Source organism: Leucopleurus acutus (genome assembly GCF_964270905.1).
Source record: "Leucopleurus acutus genome assembly, chromosome: 12".
In the NCBI taxonomy this organism is placed as follows: Eukaryota; Metazoa; Chordata; class Mammalia; order Artiodactyla; family Delphinidae; genus Leucopleurus; species Leucopleurus acutus.
Genome location: NC_139154.1, coordinates 45936165 through 45955550, shown reverse-complemented (window position 1 = coordinate 45955550; position 19386 = coordinate 45936165). Strand labels below are relative to the sequence as shown.

Genomic DNA, 19386 nt, shown 5'->3' with positions numbered 1-19386 from the left:
ATGTTCATATCTGAAAGTTTGCAACTTGAAGGTTCATATGTAGGGGACTGACTGTATTATAGTTGAAAATCATGTTGAAATAATAGTAGTAATAGCCATCATTTATGATCGCCTTGTGTGTGCCAGTTGCTTTACAGACGTGATAGCTGAGCCTTAAAAAAGCCTGGCATTATCCACATTTATAGGTTAGGAAATTGAAGCTATGTCATGTGGAAGTCTACTAAACTAAGAAGTAACTGCCCTGGGATTAGAGCTCAATTGGTTGATCTGCTTTCAAAGTTCAAGTTCCAGACTGTCAACTTGCTTGTCCTCAGTGCAGTTGAAAGGATGCTAATCTCTGAGTCAAAGCATTTGTGTTTATTAAAGGATATTTTAGTACCTACCATGTGGCTGACTGCTGAGCACTAGGTATATGAAGATGAAGAGACATTCACAGGAACTCACAATCTAATAGAGGTGGGCAGGAATGAAAACAAAGGTTACATTACTAGTTGGTATGTAGTTTAATGGAGATATATACAAGATAAAATGAGAATGTGGCAAAGAAAGCTTTTGTAAGTAGAAGTGTCACTGAGAAGGTAGGTAGTTACACAGATTCAGAGAGAAAGGGAATAGGAATAAGATGGGGCAGAGGTGGAAGGGGAAGGTATTCCAAGAGTGGAAAAGTAGGCAGAAGATAAACCCTAAAACACCTTGTATGCCATGTGAAGATTAGATTTTTTTTTAAAAAAAATCAGATTTATTGAGATATAATTCATAAACCATAAAATTCACCCTTTTTAAGTTTACAGCTCTATGGTTTTTATTAGAGTCACAGAATTGCACAAGCATCATCACAAATTTTAGAACATTTTCATCATCTAAAAGAACCCCCTATACCTATTAGCAGCCTCTCTCCATTTCCCTCCAATACCCCAAGCTCTAGGGAACCACTAATCTACTTTCTGTCTCTATGAATTTGCCTATTCTGGACACCTCATATAAATGAGAAAATAGAATACGTGGTCTTTTGTGACTAGCTTCTTTCACTTACCATAGTGTTTTTAAAGTGCATCCATGTTGTAGCACATGTCAGTAATTAGTTCCTTTTTATGGCCAAAGGTTCCATTGTGTGGGTATACCACATTTGTTTATCCATTCATCAGTTGATGGACATTTGGGTTGTTTCCACTTTTGGCTATTATAAATAATGCTGCTGTGAGCATTCGTGTACAAGTTTTTGTATGGACATAGGTTTATGTTTTTATTTCTCCTGAGTTCATACCTAGGGGTGGAATTGCTGAGTTTTATAGTAACCTATGTTTAACATTTTGAGGAACTGCCAAATTGTTTTTGAAAGCAGCTAAATCATTTTACATTCTCACCAGCAAGGTATGAGGGATCCAATTTAGTAGGAGATTAGATTTTATACTATTGGTGAGCAGAATCACAGAATCACAGTGGTTGAAAATTATTGGATTCTGTTGCTGCTTCCCAGATATGCAGCAACATATGCTAGGTCGGAAGGCCTTTTTCTGATGAATGAAAGTAAAATGCAAGTCATTTCCTCAATTCTTGGGGGCTGTTGTTATTCCGTTTACATAGTCTTTGATTTTTATGTATTCCTATAGGCTACTTATAATCTGAGTTATTAAGGATTACTGGAATTTAGTGTTCATAAACTAAAACTAGCCAATTTCTAGAGCTTCCTGAGGTTTCTTAGTTTTCTTCTAAGAAATCTGTTAACTCTACAAAACTTCGGCAGCACTGAATTGAATTGAAAAATTCCTACTATGCACGCCCACACTGATAGATACTATTTTCATTGCATCATTGGATTGTCTTGAGTTTGATTTGGTTCCCGTTTCTGCTACTCTTGAATTAACTGTAATTAAAGACTTATGTTAGATTTATTTTTGTTGACCATTTTGCTCTTGTGTAACTATTTCATTGCTATACTTTCTTCATCATGGAGTTATTTTTCTACTGGAAAATAGGAGCAAGTGGCTAGGTTGGATCTCTTGTTCCACTTAGGTGGGCCATGGTTAGAATAGTTTGAGAATGAATGGACTACATAATTGGACAGATTCTTTTTCACTCTATCCCACTCTAATAATTTTTTTAAATGGGTATTAGTGTACATTTAATTAAGGGTCTTAACTATGGACTACATGAATCTCTGAAAGTCCACAGATTGGCTTTGGAAGCCTGAAACCTTTGAAATTGTATGCCACATTTTGTGCATTTGTGTTTTTTTCCGAGAGAAACTGGGTTTGCCGAATTTCTTTAAAAAAAAAAAAGTCCATGACCCCTCAAAATTAAAGAATTCAGATGGGTGAAGAGAATTTGTAAATTTGTGATTTGAAGTATTTGGGGAAAGTGAGACCTTACTTTGGTTAGGTGTTGCTGTTCAGTGATAGATGTTTTCTGGATACACTTTTTTTTAAAGTGTGACTCATTCCATGTTAGAATATCTCTATTTTATTCTTCCCTGGTAATTTTTGTCCCTGTCAGAACTTGGAGTTTGCCTTTAAAGTCCTCATTGCATATTTATTATTTCATATTCACTTTCTTGAATGATTGGGATGTTCTATTTAAGTGTTATTTTTGCTGCAGTGATTGCATGCTTTACTTGAAATGTATTGATATTTTAAAAAAAGAGTTAATTGGCTTGCCAGAGTAAGAAAATGGATGAATGCTTTTCTATCCATTGGCCACTAGTTTTTCTTTCCTTTACTCTCTTGTTCTGTTTGTGTTTTGGTGGAGATTGGAATTTACCAGTAACCAGTAGAAGCTCTCTCATGTAGGCCCTTCTCTGGTGTGGCATCAGTTTGGATTCAGTCTCTTTAGGCCTCTGCAGTATGGTGTGTGTGTAGTATACTTTTCCTGTTTTAGCACTGGATGTAGCATGGTTGGATTTGAGATGAGGTTGGTAATTTCAGATAAATGTTTTTGGTAAAACAGACTTGTTACTTAATATTGTTTAAAATAGACTAAGAAATTGACGAGGGAGAGGCTCTGGGTGATTGATATGGGCTATAGGGTTAAAAGATGATGTAGTGTAGGGCTTCCCTGGTGGTGCAGTGGTTGAAGGTCCACCTGTCGGTGCGGGGGACGCGGGTTTGTGCCCCGGTCCGGGAGGATCCCACGTGCCGCAGAGCGGCTGCACCCGTGGGCCATGGCCGCTGAGCCTGCGCGTCCGGAGCCTGTGCTCCACAGCGGGAGAGGCCGCAGCGGTGAGAGGCCCACGTACCGCAAAAAAAAAAAAAAGATGATGTAGTGTAATACCAATATATTTGGTCATTGTCCCTGATTCCTGGCACAGAGCTCCTAAAACCTTTGGAATTCCCTGAGTGATAGGAAATCTGCTTTCCATCATACATGAGCTTATGTTAATGAGGTGACTGAGAGGGGCACCCCTAGATAGCCTCAGCATAAGGCTGAACAACCAGAGAGACCTAGAGGATTAGAGAGTGGGAATTTTCAGCCCCACTCACCAACCTCCAGGAAGAGGAGGTAGGTGCTAGAGTTTGAACTGTTTATACACACGCACACACACCCATATGTAATTTTTACGTAGTTGTAATCATAGTGTAGATTTTTGTCTACACGTTACATGGAAGAATTTTTTTTCTGTGTTGTTTCATAAGTTTTAATGGTTGTGATGTTTTTATCTAGTAGTAGGCTATGATTTATTAACCATACTCCTGTTCTCAGATGTTTAGGTTGTTTCAAGTTTTTTGCTATTATAAATAAAACTGTTATGAATATTATTATTTAGTGAATGTATAATAAACATTTATTATCACTTTGTTATAAAGCAGAAACTAACACACCATTGTAAAGCAATTATACCCCAATAAAGATGTTAAAAAAAAAAAAAACATTTATTATACATTTCCCTCAAGAGGTTTTCTTCTAATCCTTGACATGGGCTAACAATTTTGAATATTTGTATCCTATTCTAGAATTTTGTATTTTTTAGAAACACATTTGTATCATAAACGTTAGCTATCTACTGTGGCCTTGAAATTATCATTTGTAAATAGACGTATATTATTCTAAGTTAATATAACTTTATTTTCTTGTTCCTTTCTCTGTTAGATAAATTACCTTATTTGTATATTTTTTTCTACTGTTGATGACACTGTGATATGCATCTTTGCATTCTATTTTCCTCCTTTGGATTATTTTCTTAAGATAAGTTCTTACAAATGGGCCAAGTGGGGTATTTTGTTTTGGATGACTGTTGCCAAAGTTAAAGGCACATATTTTACCTTAAACCTTCTACTTCTGTGGTATTTGCCTTCTTTAAAAAATGGATACACTTTTCTTTTTGGACAGTTTAAAATTTACAGAAAAATTGAGCAGATAGTACAGAGTTTCCCATATACCCTTCTACTCATTATTGATAAATTAGTACAGTACATTTGTTACAATTAATGAACCAATGTTGGTACATTATTATTAACTAAAGTCCATGCTTTATTTACTTTTCCTTAGTTTTTACCTAATGTCCTTTTTGTGTTCCAGGATCCCATACCATAGTACCTTTAATTGTCATGGCTCCTTAGGCTCCTCTTGGCTGTGAATGTTACTCAAACTTTACTTGTTTCTGATGACTTTGACAGTTTAGAGGGGTACTGGTTAGGTATATTGTAGTATGCTCTCCTATTGGAATTTGGCTGATGTTTTTGTCATGAGACAGACAACCATGGACCAAGCAGGCAAATGAACCAGACGTATTCATTGCAATATAAATTTACCAAAATGAATATGTTTCTTGTATACCAAAAATATATAAAGTTAGTATGTCATTTTTACTATAACCATAAAGTACCTAGAAATAAAGGAGATAAGAGGAGGGATCTACTGAAGGATGCAAAAATACGCATCTGAGAATAGCCTCAAAAATTATGAAAAAATAGGATAGTGAGTAGAGAGGGATTTGCATATTCGAACACTATGGTAATTAGAACCCTGAGATAGGAGTACACAGGAAGACCCTCAGAACAGAAATATAGGCTGTGAGTAAACTTAGTGTATAAGAAAAGAGATGCATTTTAGATCAATTAGGAAAAGCAAATTATTTCATAAATGGTCTCAGAAAAAGTGACAGACATCACTAGTGCAAGAGTGGAGAAAATAATTTAGACTCATATTTGTCTTTCCGCTCTAAAATAAAAATCCAGATAGATCAAATATATAAATTTGGAAAAATATACAGGTACTAGAAGAAAATTAGGGCAATTTTCTGATGTGAGACAGGCCTTTCTTAACATGATAGCATACTCAGTAGTCATAAAGGAAAAGATTGACAAAAAGGTATAACAAAGTTGGTGCAACAACAAACTGGATAAAAAGTATTTGTAACATGTTACAAGTCTGGGAGACTGAAAGAGCAAAGTGTGAAATAGTCATCTAAGCAAGTGGGAAAGCAAATGGACTAGGGAAATGTGGACTTGTCAGGCAGGACATAGGGTCCACTTGAGTTAGTGCTCAGGAATCTAAAGTGAGACCAGTCAGCAACTTCATTTATATAGTCATGGAATAACTAGAGAGTTGGATTTAGAAAAGACTGAGATTTTGCCAGATCTGTAGTATGTAGGGAGAGAGGAGAGTGAAGTTGAGGGTGTATACAACTAACTCCTTATAATGGTGGACTGTGATATTTAATTTGGGTAAGGAGGGACATTAGGACATCAGGAAGGGTGTGAGGATATAAGGAAGATTGAGGGACAGTGAAAAGTTGATAAGACCAATAGTTTGCAGGTCCAGGTAGGGTTAAAGAATTGTTGGAGTTAGGGAACTGGAGAGATGGGGCTGTTGAGATGGTGCTGGTGAAAGGGGCATGGCAGACTTGAAATGGATTACAGAAGAGTACAGTTATTGGTAATAACAAGGCCTAGGTTGTGAGCTGGGAGTAGATGGCTAAGATAAGATGGAGGCGTAAGATTTTTGGAACAAAGGAGGTCAAAGACTTAAAGGCCAAGATATGGGCAGGATCATCTGTGTGAATATTGACATCACCAAGAATTTTTTGGGAATAATGCTGGAGAGTAGATAGTGAGCTAGGTGTTAAAGCAGTCAGGGAATTACTCTGGTGATTATAGGGGACAGCAGTGAAGAAGGAGAGCCAGTGGTCAAGTCAGATGCATGAAGGTCAAAAGCTAGTTTTCTTTTTCAACTTTTATTATGAAAAATGTCAAACATATGCAAAAGTTTGAAGTACAGTGATCATTTATTTTCTATATTACTTCATTTAGTAATCTACTTTTTACTTAAATGTGTTTTGTATTTTTGTGGGGGCTTTAATTCTTTTTGTAATAAGGCAGCCTATAAATATGTTTCCAAATTCCTTTCCAGAAAGGTTGTGCTGATTTACATTTGTTTTAGCTAGGCATTAAGACTATACTTTCAGGCATCATTTCTGTAGTTCGTATTAGCTAAGTATTGATGCAATACTTATTTTTACAGCTATTCTTACAGTTCCTTGCATTGTTGTTAGCCCTTCAGTATTTCATATGAACAAGCTGCTGCCTATTTTCCCAGACCACACTCTTCACTCTGCTTTTGCATGTACTATTTTACCTCTGCCTAGAAATTTTTTCCCCATATTCATTCATTTAACAAATGTTTTGATGTATAAGGCATGAGCTAAGTTGAAATGCACATGTCTGGTTGATTCATGGGAACTGATTTGCATGTGACCCTCTCTTTTTTTAGCCTGTAGAGGAGAGAAATTTGTGTTTAGGCACCTGGGCCCCTGGGACTATTGTCCCTTTGAACTCTTGTCTGGGCCCAAAGAAAAGAGAGAAAGAAGGGTTGCAAAGAAAAGCTTTACTTTCTCATTTTCTCAGCTTCTTTTTCCTCTGTTTCCAAACTTATGTATATTCATCTTTACCACTTTTCCTGTCTTTTATTCTGTCCCAGAGTCTAACTTTATACCCTAGAGCTGTCAACTTCCACTTTCTCTGGACCCAGACTTCTTTCTGTTAGGTAACCTCCTTTCCTTTTCCCTTTTCAAAATTAAATCTCTCCCTCTTCTGCTAAAAGTAGTTTTGTTCTCCCATCTAAAAAGTAAACTCTTATAATCTTTCCTCTTTCCTAAAGCCTCTTATCTCTCCTCCCACCCGTTTTTCCCCTTCCCTTAGCAACATACTTCTTGAGTCACCTACATTTCACCTCCGTTTATTGCCTAATCTACTTCAACTTGACTTTTACAGCCAGCTCACCATACTGGAACTGTACTCACAACAGATTGCCAAAACTAATGGCTTAGTCATGACTTCTGTGACTGTTCATGTTTGATGAATAGATATGTGGATGAAAGAAAAAATGAATGAATAGATAGATGGGGAACAGGTATGGAGAATATATGTACTCTGTAAGTTTCATATTACTGCAAGAACTATAAAGAAGTAGGTATTTTGCTTTAATCATTCTCTCGTGGAACTGACCTTGATCTCCTTGGGAATCAGATGGGGAAAGAACATTTTTCCAAACTAATCAGCAAGTTTGGAGAGTTGCCTTTTATGTATGTAGCACATGAAGTGGGGGAGGCACTGGAGCAAGTTTTATAAGATATGCCTTCAGGAACTTGATTATCTTGCATTTGAATGTCAGATCTTAAGTCAAATTATTTACACTAATCAGCATTCAACCAACATAATTCAAAGTATAATTGAAAAACCCAAGCCTTTCTCCTCATCCCAATAAAAAGCCTTTAGAATTCAATGAGAAATAAACTTTTATCTCTAAAAGTGTACTTACAAGAAAAAAAATAAACAAGTTACAGAAGGCCCATGTTGCAAGGAACAATTTGGTTTAAAATCCACAGCTCTGATGCCTGCAGGGTTTCAAGGAAGTAGTTTGGAGCCTGCTCTGCTTTCTTACCCGTTCATTTTCTACATACGTATTCAGTTCAATACTACCTTTCTCCATGCCTCCCTCGCTTTTTTTTTTCCCCCATATCTCAACCTATTCATTTACCCAGTTCATTTGTTCAGTAAGTAGATCTGGTTTAGGCACTAGGCATAGAGGTAAATAAAAATGGTCTGTGTCCAGAACACGTGAAACAGGCAAACACGTGAAATTGGGATACAGTATAAGTGAAGTTGTTGTGGGATGAACAGTGTTATGGGCATACCTAGGAGATAGTGACTAACTACCTGAGAGGACATAAGTCTTCCAAAGAAGAGGTGACATTTGAGTTGGGAGTTGAAGAATGAGAAAAAAGTATGGTGAACGTGACAGAGGGAACAGCTCTTTACAAAGGAATAGGGGAGTGAAAAAAGCCTCTCTGTTTCAAGGAGAAAGGTTGGTGTACTTAGGACATCTGAATCTAGGGGAAGTGTCTAGAGATGTGTGTGGTAAAGTAGATTGGGGTGGGATTTTGAAGGGTGCCATATTTCATACTAAGAAGTTTGGGCTTTAACTTGTAATCAGTGGGGGAATTTAAGTAGAAGGACATCAGTGGATGTTGTGGAAAAAACTAGCTCTGTGGAAGGCAGGAAGACCATTTTAGGAGGTTCATGCCCTAATTAATGTAATGACCCATTTACTGAGTCACAAGCTCCCGGTGATGGGCCTGGGAATCTGTAGAACTAGAAAATGTCCCAGGTGATATAATCAGGCAAGTTGGGAAACTTAAAAACAAAGCATTGGACGTAAGAAATGTGGTTTCTAGGACCAGTTTTGCTACTGACTAGCTATATGAGCTCACAGAAGTCTTTTAGTTTTCCCATCTTGAAAATTGAGGGTTTTAGACTAAATAATTACTGTAATTGTTTCCTTATAATTCTGTGGTTCTAAACAAATCCAACCTTAATTGAACTACTTTTTATTTATAATGGCTACAATTTTTTTTCCTTCTGGGTCTTACTGACCCTTTGTAGAAGAAGGATTTCCTACTCCTATTCAAGCATTTCTACTTTTCTCTGCCTTAGTATGAATATATTTACCACATTCTCCAAATTGCATTTGGATTATGTTAAATTGAAGCAGTGGTCTGCCTTATGCCTGCTATCTACCACACATATTTTCTTGGTTTCTAAAAAGGTAACAATGTCAGTTCTCCCCTTATGAGCAGGAAAATCTCCACATAAATATTCTAAAACCATTGATAATTAGCACAGTGTTCAAATTATATGATAACTGCAAACTGCCAAGATTGCCAATCATTACATGTTACCCCCTTTAAGGAGTAGAGAGAGGTGTTTATTGGATGCTGACTTCAATCACACATGCCTGAAACAGACATCAGCCCTGTAACTGGGGAGATGCTGATTATCCTTTTCCTCCTGTCAGAGGGTTATACCAAGAGGTAAGAAATAATTAGCACTCCCTAATTTATGTATGTGATTGCTTGTAGACCTAAGTGTTGGAGGGCATCTCTGGCTTGTGTTTCTTTTCCATTAGAAATGTAGCAAGAGTAAGTTGATCTGTTGCTTGCAGGAACCTGTGACCCACTCAGCATTAATTATTATCCCCATTTAAGAGAGGAAAAGGCAGATAAAGTCCATGGGAAGTTCACGGGCTTTAGAATTAGACAGGTTTAGGATTGCATCCTGGCTTCATCACTTACTAAATTTTGACAAGTAATTTAATTGTTCAGTTTCTTCAAGTGTGAAATGAGTACAGTATCTCCGTCCTCCAGGGGTATTGTGAGGATTATTAGTATTATCAAAGGTACCTAGCATTGTCTGGCACCTGTTAGACTAGTCTACAAGCTCCTGTGTGTGAAGCTCCTTGTACAGAACCTGAAATATTTTAGATTCTCAATGACTATTGAACAAGACAGATAGACAGTTAATGAAGTGTACTGCATTGACAGTAAGCACTTAGTAAATAGTAACTTTTATGATTACATAATGTAAAAATGTTGATTTTTTTAAAAAACATCAAATGTATCTGTTGTATTTTTCAAAATTTCAATTGTTATTATTTCTCTGCAAATATAGATTAGAATTGTTAAGCGTGAAGTAATTATTCTACAATAGGCCAGAGAGAATTGATATAAACATAACAGATATGAAACGGTAGGCTTTAAAAGCTTAATGGTCCTACGGATGGACCAAGAGAATATCATACTAAATGAAGTAAGTCAGGCAGAGAAAGACAAATATTATATCACTTATATGTGGAATCTAAAAAAATAATACAAATGAATCTATATACTAAACAGAAACAGACTCACAGACAGAAAACAAACTTATGGCCACCAAAGGGGAAAGGGAGTGGGGAGGGATAAATTAGGAGTATGGGATTAACAGATACAAACTACTATACATAAAATAGATAAGCAACAAGGATTTACTATATAATACAGGGAACTATATTCAATATCTTGTAATAACCTATAATGGAAAATAATCTGATATATATATACACATGCAAACATATATATAAATAAATTTTTTAAAAGTCATCTGAACAATCCAGATATAGTTGGGCAAAGATAATGTAATATTTTGCATTAAAAATTCCTAAATAAAGCATATATAAAAGTTTTAAAAAGAAGCTTATTGATTCCAACAAATTATGCTACCATATTCAGATGTTACCACAGTCAATCAGATGTAACCTACGTACATACATGTTATAATGTAGTACCTGCATGGATGGGTGGCTAAATCCCATGTACCAGGGGAAGAATATTCTGTAATACCAGTACCTTCAGCTTCCCTAAGGGGATTTGCCCTCCCTGCCCCTCACATGATTTGATTTATTTTTTTGGTTTTATTTCAGGATTAAACCTGTGATTATTGAGCATTTGTTATGTGGCGTTCTGTTGTATTCACAGAGTACATGATGACTAGCTAGAGGTTCTAGATAGATGATCTGTAAGTTTTGGACCTAGATCTAACTGATAAAGGCTTTGTGACTGTGGGATCCTTTTCCTTATTTGTCTTTTGTAAGCCTGTGCTTTTTCTTTAAGCTATCTTTGGAAATGCACATGCTTTTATGCAGTTACAAAATGCATTGTAGGTAATGCTTTTGGAGGATTTCTCCCACATTTAAAAAAAATCTCAGGAGAGGGGTGTGGGATGAATTGGGAGATTGGGATTGACATATATACACTGTTTATACTATGTATATACTATGTATAAAATAGGTAACTAATGAGAACCTACTGTATAGCTCAGGGAACTCTATTCAGTGCTCTGTGGTGACCTAAATGGGAAGGAAATCCAAAAAAGAGGGGACATATGTATACGTATAGCTGATTCGCTTTGCTGTACAGTAGAAACTAGCACAACATTGTAAAGCAACTATACTCCAATAACATTAATTTTAAAAAAGTGGATGCAGTAAACATATTAGAGTGCAAAGTAAATAGTTTGCAATTACAAATTAATCAAGCAGAATGAAGGTTAGAACAAAAAGGAGTCAAGGAAATCTTTTTTTAAAGTTATGGTAGAAATTATTGTTAACTGTATTTTCAGATATATTAAAGTATATTTTGCCTAAAAAAAAAATTAAATCTTGGGGAAAAAAATTCTCTCCTAATAAAATAGGGGTCCTAGCTACTGCATATCTTAAGTCAGTAGTTTCTTTGCAAGATTTGGCTTATTTTGGTTTAACATTACTTGTAATAATTTAAAATTGGGGAGGTAAAAGTGTTATACTTGTTTGTAGAATTTATTTATTTTTTAAATTTTATTTAATTTATTTATTTTTGGCTACATTGGGTCTTCGTTGCTGTGCGCGGGCTTTCTCTAGTTGTGGAGAGCAGGAGCTACTCTTCATCGCGGTGCGCGGGCTTCTCATTGTGGTGGCTTCTCTTGTTGCGGAGCACGGGCTCTAGAGCGTAGGCTCAGTAGTCATGGCGCACGGGCTTAGTTGCTCCGCGGCATGTGGGATCTTCGCGGACCAGGGATCGAAGCCGTGTCCCCTGCATTGGCAGGCGGATTCTTAACCACTGCGCCACCAGGGAAGCCCCTGTTTGTAGAATTTCTATATTTGAGGAAGTTGTAATCAAAACTTGATTTATGAAATTTCCTTCTGTGTTCACTTTATTTAGCTGGTGACACCACGCTTCACCCAGTCTCACAGAGTATCATTTTGGGAGTCGTCTCTTTGCTTCCTTTTTCTCCATGATCTCTTATGTCTAAAGAGTCCCTGAGTTCTACCTGCTTTAAACACTTCATTGCTTCTGCAGTTCATCCCTTCTCCTCTCTTCCTGAGGCCACTGTTCTAGATCAGGTGCCAGATAGCATTCTTATCTGTGCCAGTTATTCTAACTGATCTCCCCGATGCAGGCTTGGCCTTTTCTTCACAATTGACTGTCTTATTTTAAGTGAAATATGACTGTGTCCCTCCTTAAAACGTTTTAAAACTTGTCAGCCACAGGTTCAAGTACAAGGTTCTTAACATTATAGCTTTAACTAATTCTTACTCACCTGTTGAAGCTCTACACAGTACCACCTCTAGGAGTTCTTGACCACCCCACCATAGTTTAGGTATTATTTTTCTGTATAGTAAGCAACTCCAAACCTGGAGTTAACATTACCTTTTGAGAAAGAAGTGAAGAAAACTAACTGGTACATGGGTAAAATTTCCTCCTACCTAAGAAGAGTGTAGTGACAGGTGAAGTCTTAAGTGTTGTAAAAGGTTTAAAGTTCCATTGCAGTAAAGCTTAAAAAAAGAATGTGCACTTTGAGAGGGAGGGTGGTTTATCATGGTAACGTACAGAAAAGCTGGGAGTCAGAAGACTGAAACTGGCAGTGCCATTCCAAACATTATTGGGGGTTTGCTCATCCCTACTGCCCAGTCCTTGCTTATCCCTGTTGTGTAGGTAGATGTGTCAGACTGCTGATGCCTGATACCGTTAAACATTTTAATCACAGTTAAATCCCTTTGCTCACCACACAATGATCTGGCCAAAATTTAGTAGATGATCGTTTGCTTTATAGGAAGAAAAGCTGCTGTTTGTTCTCTTAGCCATTAAATTTATAAATGAACAAACTGGATTTATAACCAGTTTTTTCGTGACTTACACTGCAGTCACTATGATATGGTGCCTTGTAACACTTCTTGGCAGCTACTCAGCCAACTTCTCTGGTGACACCTTCCACCACGACATGCAACTCGTTATGCCTTCTTTGTTCAGATGGCTTGTGCAAACATTTTTCCTCAGGCTTCTAAAAATGTTAATATTTAAATGAGAAGCCCGCGCACCGCGGCATGTGGCATCTTCCCAGACCAGGGCTCGAACCCATGTCCCCTGCACTGGTAGGTGGATTCTTAACCACTGCACCACCAGGGAAGCCCAACATACATGTTTTAATAGTTACTTTTAGTCCATTTTTATAAACCTGTAGAACTTAATTACAGCTATGCTACATTTATTTTGGATATTTTTCTTGTTTGGGGATTTTTTTTTGAAGAAGAGTATGGATTTCCATGTTATTGTACAATTAATTTATAGAGTTGATTTCTTTGAAATAAATTCTTGCCTAGCTGTAACAACCCTCCTCTTTCCCAAATTAATTTCTACAAAATTGGTTCATGCCAAAGGTTTCTCTATTAAGTATTTGCTATTAAATATGACTGTTTTTCTTTTAAATAGTTTTATTTTAAAGGCAGTACCATTACTCAACAAAATCTCCTACCCTTCCCCAAATGTAAATTGTCTGTTCGGCTGCTGCCGAAGCCCTGCATTGTTTTTTGTTGGAAGTGTGAGCTGAAGGGGACAGACATTCCTACTCCTTAGCGGAAGCACTAAGCTGCAATCTGCCCTTGTTGTGTTATTAATGGCACAATGTTTTCATGTTGTAGATGGCTGAGTGCTAGCAAGGAAAATTCAGGACCATGATGGCTCAGTTTCCCACAGCTATGAATGGTAAGTGGCTTCGTGCTTGTGGCAAGAGAAAGAGGTTATGAGATTTTTTTTCTTTGGTAGAGGTTATAAAATTTCCATTTAGATATTTTTCTGAAACTTATAAATGAAAAACTTAAAGTATTCTTGTTGAAAGTATTTAGATAGTTTATTTCAGAACACTGCATGTATCTTCTATTAGAATATTATGCAGTAAATCCCACGGCTCAGTATAAGCATGTTCTGTAGTATCATCTGGAATGTGGTGCTTGCCTTTGAGCAGTTAAGAATAACCTAAACATTGTGTTTAATGCGTAAAACTGGAGGACAAAAAGCTTAGTGCCATAAGTGGAGAATATTAAAGCTGTTTTTGATAGCATGAGATGATTGTAAACTGATTAAACCAGTAAATATTCAATTACTAATATACATATAAAATTGGTTCATTTTCCCTTTTATAAAGGATTATGTATGCCTATACCCAATTGTTTAATAGGAAACATATTAGAGGAAAATGTTTAGGTAATTTCAATAATAAAAAGTTTTTAAAGTTTTTTTTCCTGATCCTAGCTTTATTTCCCAGATATACATTAATTACCCTTAATAGGTCATCTTACTGTGTATGTTATTTATAATTGAGAAAATGCATTATTATTATTTTTTGTGTGTGGTGCACGGGCGTCTCACTGTTGTGGGCTCTCCTGTTGCGGAGCACAGGCTCCGGACGCGCAGGCTCAGCAGCCATGGCTCACGAGCCCAGCTGCTCCGCGGCATGTGGGATCTTCCCGGACCGGGACACGAACCCGTGTCCCCTGCATTGGCAGGCGGACTCTCAACCACTGTGCCACCAGGGAAGCCCGAGAAAATGCATTATATTTTTAAAATCACTAAACAAATCAAAGATGCTGAGTTCTTAATTTTGAGGTAAATTTTATTAGCTAATTAAAAATATAAAGAAATAGAGGGTCCAGTCAATAATTCTTTAACACTTGAATTGAAAACCATAATAGAAAAGAACACTAGAAAGAAAAAAAGAGGAAAAAATCACCAATAATTCCACCACCTTCACAAAGGGATTATGTTAATGTTACCATCTAGTATTTGTTCAATTACATTAAAAAAAAAAGTGTTCTCACTCATAGGGCAAGATCAGTACATTGTTTTTTTGTTGCTGTTTTTTAAAATAAATTAATTAATTTGTTTTTGCCATTGCTGGGTCTTCGTTGTGGTGCGCAGGATTCACGTTGTGGTGGCTTTTCTTGTTGCGGAGTACGGGCTCTAGGCGAGCAGGCTTCAGTAGTTGTGGCATGTGGGCTCAGTAGTTGTAGCTCGTGGGCTCTAGAACACAGGCTCAGTAGTGTGGCGCACGGGCTTAGTTGCTCTGCAGCACGTGGGATCTTCCTGGACCAGGGCTCGAACCCGTGTCCCCTGCATTGGCAGGCGGATTCGGTTTTTTATTTATTTATTTATTTATTTTTTTACATCTTTATTGGAGTATAATTGCTTTACAATGGTGTGTTAGTTTCTGCTTTATAACAAAGTGAATCAGTTATACATATGTTCCCATATCTCTTCCCTCTTGTGTCTCCCTCCCTCCCACACTCCCTATCCGACCCCTCCAGGCGGTAACAAAGCACCGAGCTGATCTCCCTGTGCTATGCTGCTGCTTCACACTAGCTATCTACCTTACGTTTGGTAGTGTATATATGTCCATGTCTCTCTCGCTTTGTCGCAGCTTACCCTTCCCCCTCCCCATATCCTCAAGTCCATTCTCTAGTAGATCTGTGTCTTTATTTCTGTCTTACTCCTAGGTTCTTCATGACATTTTTTTCCCTTAAATTCCATATATATGTGTTAGCATACGGTATTTGTCTTTCTCTTTCTGACTTACTTCATTCTGTATGACAGATTCTAGGTCTATCCACCTCATTACAAATAGCTCAATTTCGTTTCTTTTTATGGCTGAGTAATATTCCATTGTATATATGTGCCACATCTTCATTATCCATTCATCTGATGATGGACACTTAGGTTGTTTCCATCTCCGGGCTATTGTAAATAGAGCTGCAGTGAACATTTTGGTACATGACTCTTTTTGCATTATGGTTTTCTCAGGGTATATGCCCAGTAGTGGGATTGCTGGGTCATATGGTAGTTCTATTTGTAGTTTTTTAAGGAACCTCCATACTGTTCTCCATAGTGGCTGTACCAATTCACATTCCCACCAGCAGTGCAAGAGGGTTCCCTTTTCTCCACACCCTCTCCAGCATTTATTGTTTCTAGATTTTTTGATGATGGCCATTCTGACTGGTGTGAGATGGTATCTCACGGTAGTTTTGATTTCCATTTCCCTAATGATTAATGATGTTGAGCATTCTTTCATGTGTTTGTTGGCAGTCTGTATATCTTCTTTGGAGAAATGTCTATTTAGGTCTTCTGCCCATTTTTGGATTGGGTTGTTTGTTTTTTTGTTATTAAGCTGCATGAGCTGCTTGTAAATTTTGGAGATTAATCCTTTGTCAGTTGCTTCATTTGCAAATATTTTCTCCCATTCTGAGGGTTGTCTTTTGGTCTTGTTTATGGTTTCCTTTCCTGTGCAGAAGCTTTGAAGTTTCATTAGGTCCCATTTGTTTATTTTTGTTTTTATTTCCATTTCTTTAGGAGATGGGTCAAAAAGGATCTTGCTGTGATTTATGTCATAGAGAGCTCTGCCTATGTTTTCCTCTAAGAGTTTGATAGTTTCTGGCCTTACATTTAGGTCTTTAATCCATTTTGAGCTTATTTTTGTGTATGGTGTTAGGGAGTGATTTAATCTCATACTTTTACATGTAGCTGTCCAGTTTTCCCAGCACCACTTATTGAAGAGGCTGTTCTTTCTCCACTGTACATTCCTGCCTCCTTTATCAAAGATAAGGTGACCATATGTGCGTGGGTTTATCTCTGGGCTTTCTATCCTGTTCCATTGATCTATATTTCTGTTTTTGTGCCAGTACCATACTGTCTTGATTACTGTAGCTTTGTAGTATAGTCTGAAGTCAGGGAGCCTGATTCCTCCAGCTCTGTTTTTCATTCTCAAGATTGCTTTGGCTATTCAGGGTCTTTGGTGTTTCCATACAAATTGTGAAATTTTTTGTTCAGTTTCTGTAAAAAATGCCATTGGAAATTTGATATGGATTGCATTGAATCTGTAGATTGCTTTGGGTAGTATAGTCATTTTCACAATATTGATTCTTATAATCCAAGAACATGGTATATCTCTCCATCTATTTGTATCATCTTTAATTTCTTTCCTCAGTGTCTTATAGTTTTCTGCGTACAGGTCTTTTGTCTCCCTAGGTAGGTTTATTCCTAGGTATTTTATTCTTTTTTGTTGCAGTGGTAAATGGGAGTGTTTCCTTAATTTCTCTTTCAGATTTTTCATCGTTAGTATATAGGAATCAGGAGATTTCTGTGCATTAATTTTGTATCCTGTTACTTTACCAAATTCATTGATTAGCTCTAGTAGTTTTCTGGTAGCATCTTTAGGATTCTCTATGTATAGTATCATGTCCTCTGCAAACAGTGACAGTTTTACTACTTCTTTTCCAATTTGTATTCCTTTTATTTCTTTTTCGTCTCTGATTGCTGTGGCTAGGACTTCCAAAACTATGTTGAATAATAGTGGCAAGAGTGGACATCCTTGGCTTGTTCCTGATCTTAGAGGAAATGCTTTCAGTTTTTCACCATTGAGAATGATGTTTGCTGTGGGTTTGTCATATATGGCCTTTATTATGTTGAGGTAGTTCCCTCTCTGTCTACTTTCTGGAGAGTTTTCTATCATAAATGGGTGTTGAATTTTGTTGGAAGCTTTTTCTGCATCTATTGAGATGATCATAAGGTTTTTCTTCTTCAGTTTGTTAATATGGTGTATCACATTGATTAATTTGTGTATATTGAAGACTCCTTGCATCCCTGGGATAAATCCCACTTGATCGTGGTGTATGATCTTTTTAATGTATTGTTGGATTCTGTTTGCTAGTATTTTGTTGAGGATTTTTGCAACTATATTCTTCAGTGATATTGGTCTGTAATTTTCTTTTTTTGTAGTATCTTTATCTGGTTTTGTTATCAGGGTGATGGTGGCCTCACATAATGAGTTTGGGAGTGTTCCTTCCTCCGCAGTTTTTGGAAGAGTTTGAGAAGGATGGGTGTTAGCTCTTCTCTAAATGTTTGATAGAATTCACCTGTGAAGCCATCTGGTCCTAGACTTTTGTTTGTTGGAAGATTTTCAATCACAGTTTCAATTTCATTACATGTGATTGGTCTGTTCATATTTTCTATTTCTTCCTGGTTCAGTCTTAGAAGGTTAGACCTTTCTAAGAATTTGTCTGTTTCTTCCAGGTTGTCCATTTTATTGGCATAGAGTTGCTTGTAGTAGTCTCTTAGGATGCTTTGTATTTCTGCGGTGTCTGTTGTAACTTCTCCTTTTTCATTTCTAATTTTATTGATTTGAGTCCTCTCCCTCTTTTTCGTGATGAGTCTGGCTAATGGTTTATCAATTTTGTTTATCTTCTCAAAGAACCAGCTTTTAGTTTTATTGATCTTTATATTTTCTTTGTTTCTATTTCATTTATTTCTGCTCTGATCTTTATGATTTCTTTTCTTCTACTAACTTTGGGTTTTGTTTCTTCTTCTTTCTCTAGTTCGTTTAGGTATAAGGTTAGATTGTTTATTTGAGATTTTTCTTGTTTCTTGAGGTAGGCTTGTATCGCTTTAAACTTCCCTCTTAGAACTACTTTTGCTGCATCTCATAGGTTTTGGATGGCCATGGTTTCGTTGTAATTTGTCTCTAGGTATTTTTTGATTTCCTCTTTGATTTCTTCAGTGATCTCTTGGTTATTTAGTAACGTATTGTTTAGCCTCCATGTGTTTGTGTTTTTTACATTTTTTCCTCTATAATTGATTTCTAATCTCATAACGTTGTGGTCAGAAAAGATGCTTGATATGATTTCAATTTTCTTAAATTTACTGAGGCTTGATTTGTGACCCAAGATGTGATCTGTCCTGGAGAATGTTCCATGCGCACTTGAGAAGAAAGTGTAATCTGCTGTTTTTGGATGGAATGTCCTATAAATATCAATTAAATCTATCTGGTCTATTGTGTCATTTAAAGCTTGTGTTCCCTTATTAATTTTCTGTTTGGATGATCTGTCCATTGGTGTAAGTGAGGTGTTGAAGTCTCCCACTATTGCTGTGTTAACTGTTGATTTCCTCTTTTATAGCTGTTAGCAGTTGCCTTATGTATTGAGGTGCTCCTATGTTGGGTGCATATATATTTATAATTGTTATATCTTCTTCTTGGGTTGATCCCTTCATCATTATGTAGTGTCCTTCCTTGTCTCTTGTAACATTCTTTATTTTAAAGTCTATTTTATCTGATATGAGTATTGCTACTCCAGCTTTCTTTTGATTTCCATTTCCATGGAATATCTTTTTCCATCCCCTCAATTTCAGTCTGTATGTGTCCGTAGGTCTGAAGTGGGTCTCTTGTAGACATCATGTATATGGGTCTTGTTTTTGTATCCATTCAGGAAGCCTGTGTCTTT

The 19386-nt window shown here is 36.8% G+C and overlaps 1 protein-coding gene across 3 annotated transcripts in view; it reads left to right on the top strand.

Annotated features, from left to right (window-relative positions):
- Positions 1 to 19386, top strand: part of ITSN2 (intersectin 2) — a 159671-nt gene that overhangs the window by 12421 nt on the left and 127864 nt on the right. For all 3 annotated transcript variants that reach the window (XM_082852152.1, XM_082852150.1, XM_082852151.1), the window contains exon 2: positions 13762 to 13825. In XM_082852152.1, coding sequence (XP_082708278.1) covers positions 13795 to 13825 — 31 coding nt within the window. In that variant the 5' untranslated portion in view covers positions 13762 to 13794. The remainder of the gene's footprint in view (positions 1 to 13761; positions 13826 to 19386) is intronic.